This window comes from Syngnathus acus, chromosome 2 (assembly GCF_901709675.1).
Source record: "Syngnathus acus chromosome 2, fSynAcu1.2, whole genome shotgun sequence".
NCBI lineage: Eukaryota > Metazoa > Chordata > Actinopteri > Syngnathiformes > Syngnathidae > Syngnathus > Syngnathus acus.
In genome coordinates this window covers 24,468,951-24,475,921 of record NC_051088.1, presented here as the reverse complement: position 1 = coordinate 24,475,921, position 6,971 = coordinate 24,468,951, and the positions used below count along the sequence as shown (strand labels likewise).

At 43.9% G+C, this 6,971-nt stretch overlaps 2 protein-coding genes across 5 annotated transcripts; both read right to left on the bottom strand.

Annotated features, from left to right (window-relative positions):
• Nucleotides 1-36: 36 nt before the first annotated feature.
• Nucleotides 37-1,888, bottom strand: ube2t (ubiquitin-conjugating enzyme E2T (putative)). The gene is made up of 7 exons (XM_037278440.1): nt 1,788-1,888; nt 1,440-1,549; nt 1,117-1,186; nt 939-1,044; nt 760-858; nt 497-577; nt 37-278 (listed from the first exon to the last, which is right to left on the bottom strand). Exons 2-7 carry the CDS (start codon nt 1,546-1,548, stop codon nt 165-167), a joined length of 579 nt encoding a protein of 192 aa, XP_037134335.1. The 5' UTR covers nt 1,549; nt 1,788-1,888; the 3' UTR covers nt 37-164.
• Nucleotides 1,889-2,410: 522 nt separating this feature from the next.
• cdadc1 (cytidine and dCMP deaminase domain containing 1) lies at nt 2,411-6,838 on the bottom strand. Of its 4 annotated transcripts, none has more exons than XM_037277849.1 (12): nt 6,674-6,838; nt 5,969-6,225; nt 5,801-5,898; nt 5,556-5,733; nt 5,198-5,477; nt 4,907-5,113; nt 4,709-4,833; nt 4,181-4,230; nt 3,938-4,107; nt 3,682-3,871; nt 3,510-3,549; nt 2,411-3,439 (listed from the first exon to the last, which is right to left on the bottom strand). In XM_037277849.1, exons 2-12 carry the CDS (start codon nt 6,060-6,062, stop codon nt 3,345-3,347), a joined length of 1,527 nt encoding a protein of 508 aa, XP_037133744.1. In that variant the 5' UTR covers nt 6,063-6,225; nt 6,674-6,838; the 3' UTR covers nt 2,411-3,344. The 4 variants fall into 4 exon arrangements, with proteins under 4 accessions (XP_037133744.1, XP_037133762.1, XP_037133754.1 ...); XM_037277867.1 differs by having other exon boundaries at nt 5,969-6,096; nt 6,674-6,836; XM_037277859.1 differs by having other exon boundaries at nt 6,652-6,832.
• Between the last annotated feature and the right edge of the window lie 133 nt (nt 6,839-6,971).

Genomic DNA, 6,971 nt, shown 5'->3' with positions numbered 1-6,971 from the left:
TTTTTTTCATTACTATTTAACACGCAATCGCCACAGTTAACGATTAGTCATCTTTATTAAAACACAAATATCATATAAATATGTATATACATCTCAAATGACAAAAGGAACAATTAAATCCATACAAATATTCCGAAAGGTGTGCAAAAGAAAAGTGGTTGAAACTATACGGCTGTTCTCTTTGCCATTTCGTCCTGCTCCGCGCCCGAAGACGCTCTTTTGCGTGATGGTGCATTCTGATTTGCTACGTTGTCTTTGTGGCTGCGCTCCAAAATTCCCTAAACACATACAGAGCTACATAAGCTACTTTCTAACTTCTTCTTACCAACTAAATATTCCAAATGTAACGTAGAAGTCTAATAAATGTATATATGGTGATATCTTTTTTAAGCACCGTGACTCTTACCTATTTCTTATGAGTGGCCTGAGAAAATATTCATTTTGATTCAGCATTTAAAAAAAATCAAGTTGAACTGAACTGGATTAAAAGACTTACCATCTTCTGAATAGCATGTTCCTCTGTCCATTTCCTGGCCTTCTGTATAAATAGTTGCTTGTTGTGTCGGAACTCCGATGCCTGCATTCCAACACACGTAAAGCCGTGCTCCATTGTGCGCTTTAACTATTAAACGACTCGATAATGCAATTTGAAGATTGAAAAATCCAAATGCTTGAAAGTAGATGAACGGACCAGAAATGTCAACATCAGAATATGTAAATGCGTAGCAGCAGAATGACACCACATGAAATACAACTCACTATGTCAGCCATAAGAGGGTCATCTGGATTTGGTTCAGACATCAGAAGTTGGATGGAGGTGAGAAGTGTGGAGAGATTTAAGGAAGGCCTCCAGGCTCCCTGATTAAACATAGTAAGACATATTCAAATCCACATAACCAGGAAGAAAGTGAATTAATAAAACACCAATTTGTTCAAACCTTTGGCGGGAGTTTGAGAGCGTCATAACAGATCCGTCCTGCAGTGTCAATGTTTGGGTGGTAGATGGGAGTCAAGAATCGCATTTTGGGGGGCTCAAATGGGTATCTACAAAAGAAATGAAGTTGTCAACAACAAAACTGTGGGAAGCAGTTGAAATGTTTAAATCTCCTTCGTTACCTCTCTGGGATTTTGATTTCCAGGGTAAAGACTCCACCTTCATACGGGGTTCCGGAGCCACCTACTATCTCTGTAAACCACAGCAGAGGGGAAAAGCACTTTAAACTTGAGGGATGCAAATGCTTCTCTCATATATAGGCGATTTTAATTCACAATAAAAACATACCACATTACTAAATAAGAAATGAATCCACTAGTGCTACTATATGAGTGATCACCCCAATTTGTTGTTCAGTCTCTTGACAGTCGTCAGCTGTTCAAAAAACGTGACTGATGGACTTTCTATTTTTTAAAAAGTGGATTCTTTCCAAATTGTGACTTACGTGCTTGCAAGTCGTCAATGCGTTCTTCAGTCTGCCAGCATGTGATCCCGGGAGGTGGCTCTTTGGTCAACATGTCAAGTTCTCTCTTCAAACGGGAAGCTCGCTGCATTCTGTTAGACAAATTGAATCTCAATTGACATGAAAGGTGTATCTTGTGTATGTCAAGGCTCTAAATGTACATTATGTCAAAGTGTATGACAACTTTTCTTCCACAAATTTATACGCAGCGTTGCATACTTTAGCTAGCGAAGCGCTGCTTGCTAATGACGTAACCGAAGTAACACTAATGTTATCCCGCCACAAATAACGAGATTGGGAATAAAACTCGATGCGACAATAAATTATTACTTTGATCTCTCCCTTTTCTTTGTCTTTTTTTTACGATGGTATGACGAGGACAAGCGCTGCTCTGTTTGTATTTCCCACAAAAACCCTCGTCATCGCGGTACTTCTTCGCTTTCTAATTGGGGGGAATGGTTGCCAAGTGGATGAACACCAGCGCCATCTTCTGGTCAAAGTCGTCTCCACCGTCGTTTAAAAAAGGGTTCGGGTTTTCAAATCAAGTTATGTAAGTCTTACCCCTCTGTCTCAACTGAGCAAAACAGTCTGCCGATGGACGGCCCATTTGGTCTGTTATCACATCCTGTACCACAAATACTCTAAAACTCTTTGTCCCCCCCTTTTGCCACTATTTTGGAAACATCTTTCTTTGGAAGAACAATTTTCAAACCTCAACAAATGGCCCGTCCACATCAACGCAACTTGGTCCTTGACCTATAATCCTTTTTTTCTTTTCTCATCTACTTTTGTCTGTCCCTAACTCTTTCTTGGGTCTCTCAAAGTCACACCTTAGCAATAAGTTTCACCTTGACCTCGCACAGGGGTCACTGGACAAATAAAAATCTGCAGGAAGTGGATCGACCTCACTCTAAATATTGAAAAGAATTATGAAAATATGCTGAACACAATAATTGTACTGGGTAAATTCTTTATTCATAAACGTGGATTTTTGAAGACAAAACCATCCTTCACTTCACAAAGAACTCTGCCTCTTCTCATCTATAAAGTTTAGGGACAAAAAACAAGTTGTTGTACTGTAAATATGATTAACGATTTTAACCTTCTAGAAAGCCCCTACTTTAGTTTATATATTATATTTTCTTTTATTTTAGCTGGTTTTCAACATAATACAATAAATATAAAATATTAAAATATTAAAATAATAAAAATAAAATAAAAACTTGAACACTTTTGTGTTTGTCTATTTTTATCTTGAGAAGCGAGGGTCCTTTTCATTTTTTTAAGTTCTCACTCGTGCTCTTTGCCAGGTGCTTTCAATGACCACTCACAGTTGGAAAACTCACCAACCCCCTCTACAATGTTTGCCCTTAGCAAAGTTAGGAGGTCAAGACATAAAGTGGCATTTAGTTTTTGTCATAAAGGTTTGAAAATGCTTGAATAAAAGTGTTATTTTGTTTTTCGGGATGTTTTACATGGAAGAATAGGGCAAAAAGCGTGACTTTTGGGATAGTCCGTCACGCATTATTTGCTTTCACATTGATTCCTATGGAAAATGTTGCTTCTCCTTACAAACCCGACCGCGGAAGCAATTAAGTTCGTAAGTAGAGGTATCACTGTAGTTGCTTTTTAAAAATGCTTTGTCTTTGATGGAACAAAACAATAAGAAATCCCAAATTGGTACCATGTGTTCCACAAGCGTTAAATAATTAACCACTTCCATAATAATCACAACAAACATTCGGGTTATCTTAAAAAATAATTGCACTGAACGCTGCTTCTTAACGATGGGCTTGATGTGGTCACTTTCATGTCTATGCTGACAAAACGGAATACGGTCTTTGCAAATCTTTGGAAGATTCAGTTCCTCTGTTCTGGGGTTGACCCTCAGCTGACGAAGGGCAAGTCGTTCGATCTAGTTGGACAAGGCTTTTTAATGTTGTGCATCTCCTGCGCCCCTTCCCTGCTGCGCTTGTGACCGTCTGGAAGCAAAGACAAGGTTGTTATGACATGAAGCAGATCAAGTGCAGATCTTTCCGAAATGGAGCTTACTGATGATGGTGACGGGTGACACTTTTGGGTCCCTTTGCCACTGTGGAAACAGACATGTCGCTTAGCTTCTGCATTTCATGATGTCAACCTGGAGCACATCAAATTCTTCCCAAAAAACACTGGTAAACATTAAATATGCATTTTAACAAATGGAACGCATCGGTTTGCTCACTATGAACTTTTGGATTCCCTTCAAGTTGCTGAATTGGAGGTAGGAAATGTCTCGTTTGTTCCTGTCGCGGTCCTGGTCGGTGGTGTAAATGTGCGTGATGCCGGCACCTCGAATCAGAGGGACGCACTCGTCACATGGACATTTGGTCACAAACAGCATGGCGGCTTCTTCTGGGTTGATATCGCGGGTCCTAGAAAACATCAGAGGCATCAAATTGCTGCCGTGCGGCGCAAGGTGACCACCGCGTGGTCCGTACCTGAAGGTGAGGGCATTCTGCTCGGCGTGGATAATGTAACGGTACTTGCGGCGCTTTCGGTCCTCCTGTTTGTCATCCAGGAGCGGGTACTCCGCGTACTGCGAACCCGCGGGGTAAGCGTTGTAGCCGCAACCCACCAGGGACAGACGGCCGGGTCTGTCAAGGCCAGCCTGGGACAAGAGAGTGACACTTTTTTTTTTGACAAAGTCCAACCGAGGTTAAAAAAATAGACAATGAACTTACCGACTGTCTGCTGGCCCAGATAACGGCGCCGACGCCCACTTTCGGATCCTCTGAAATGATAAGATGGTTAGAGGGTGCAAACTCTGATGCCTTGACTGCTTAAAACAATGTTGAATGGGGTCCGATTATGCAAAGTTGAATTGTCTGTGTGAAAATTAAATGTACCGTAATTTTCGGACTATAAGTCGCGGTTTTTTTCATAGTTTGGGTGGGGGGGGCGACTTATACTCAGGAGCGACTTATATACATATATGTTTTTTTTCACTTTTTTGGGCATTTTATGGCTGGTGCGACTTATACTCCGGTGCGACTTATAGTCCGAAAATTACGGTATGTGATGGTGTGAGTGTGAGACAAAGAAAGAAAGAAAGAAAGAAAGAAAGAAAGAAAGAAAGAAAGAAAGAAAGAAAGAAAGAAAGAAAGAAAGAAAGAAAGGACATTTCTCAAAGTATTCCCACCAAAAACATAATTGATGGTAATTGATGTTGACAGCGCTCAAAAACTAATCTGCAGCGACTCTGAGCAGACCTGTTCTGTAAGCGAGTAGTCTGGCTTGGATGATGCAATGACGGGCCACTTCCTGGGAAACTCCCTCATGCTGAGGGGGCGGCGATGAGCTGGCGAGTAATGCATTTGGGTCTGCGGGTTCCCGGCTGCTGCAGAGAAGACATCGCAATTTAAAAGAAAGACATTCATGAATAAAACAGCAGGGTGGGCGCTTCGAACCGGTGAAATCCAGAGTGTCGTCGTGGAACACCAGCCACCACAGCAGCCAGAACATGCACCACCTCCTTCATGTTGTCTCTGAGGTTGGAAAAGTAAGGCTCCACGCAGAAGTTCTCCAGGTGCATTTGGTTCAAAATCTCCCGATGCTGATGGGAGTCTTCAATCAGGAAGCGTTTGGAGAAATCCTCAAAGTGTTTCGCCTTTTCACTACAGAGAAGGCAAAATAGTTCTTTTCAGTCCGGTCGGTCTCTTTTAATCTGTATTCAACTGCAGCAAGTCACGTTCGAAAACCTGCGGAAGATTTCCTCGGTGTTCGAGCCGGGGTCATCGTCAGTCAGCGGTGCCATGAAATCACACTCTCTGGATGTCTCGCCCACAAAGTGCACCATGCCGGTTGCCAGAGGTTGCAGCAGCAAGCAGATGTGCGAGCGGCTGTTGGACTTGAGCTTCTCTGTAGCCACGGCGTCCAGCGCGGCCTCTTCGGGGATGGGGCCGGCAGGAGCGGGGGATCCCCATCTCAGCATGCTTACCTCGGGGTCTCCGGGCCAGAAGGAGATCTCACTCACTCCGGCTGCAAACGCAATTCACTGCATTGACGTCAACATTCAATACCCTGAAGAAACCGAAATGGCATGACAGCGTTGCACACCATTGATGATCATCTTCAAGCAGGTGGCACACGGTCGCCGAGAGAAATACAGCTGACAGTCGGCCAGGCGGGCAGCATGCTGGATGACGGCTGCCTGGCCTGCGTGGAGCTCATGTCCACTATAGTGGAGCCCAACCACCTTACTGTCCCGGACCACCACGAGGCCCACCCTGCGGATCTAGAAGATAGCAAGTCTGATGAATACTACTGAAATGTGAACGAGCAACTGCTATCTTGACACCAACCTGACAGTTGTCCTCCTCTGGTTGCTCCTGAGGGAACAGCTCCAACCACAAACTCAACAAGCTGAACAGGTTGATCTTTGACAACCTGGGGCCATGACCTGCACCACAAAAACAAACGTATTCACACTGCTGCTCGATTTACTTAGTTCTTCGGCAAACTGGCCAAACCTTGCACGACGCTGATGTTCTGTCTGCTGGAGTCTCTTGTGAGAGGCAAGGCCTGGCCCGATTCGGCTTGACTCTCTCTGCAGCTTTCTTCCATCCAATCAGCGTGCCAAAGAAGTCGCCCAGCGAACCTATCGCGACCAAGAAATAGGGCCTTGGCACGGACACCTCAGACGTCCCCACTCGGGTCTTTCGACCTCAACGGTTTATGGAAGGCGTCGCGATACCGTGTTCGTAGACCGTTATCGCGAGACGGTGAGCTGTCAAGTTTCATCCATACAACAGAGTAACTGTCAACTTTTGTCTTTAGTCCACAGGTGTCAAACCCAAGGCCCGGGCGCCAGATACAACCCACCGCATCATTTGATGTGGCCCGCGAAGACAAATTGTGCATCAAATTCGTGTGTCATTACTAGAATTGCAAATTCTCTCCACTTTTAATAATATCTATACCAGTTTTTACTCGTCTGATTTGAAAACGAGTTATTTGTCAGTTTGTTTTGTAGCATTTACTGTATATAATATACTTTTTTGGGGGTTGACAGTCATAATGGCCCTCCGAAAGAAGCTATGACTACAATGCGGCACGCGAAAAAATGACTTTGACACCCCTGTTGGCTAAGTCTTAGCAAAAGACAGTCGGACCCTTTGCTAGCTTAAAGTAGTAAATAGCGGACGAAACGTACGATGAACGTTTGGTGGGCTCACCGGCGTGTGCATCGGTCGACACGAGCAAGACGAGCGAGCGAGCGGGCGTCCTTCCAGAATGCTTTCCGTACGTGGTGTTAAGCACGGCGTAATGTCTTTGCTCCTCCTGCGTTTGCTCAACAGGATGCGTTTGTTGATCGGGTTACTTCCGCAAATAAGGAGTGACGTCATCACGCCAACGTGTGTCACAAAAAAATGTCCACTTTATCTCCCCTGTCGTATCTTTTTGCGAATGCTTAGCTATAACTGCCAAATCAAATAAAAATACACTGCGTGTGTGTACGTTTGTGCATTTTAA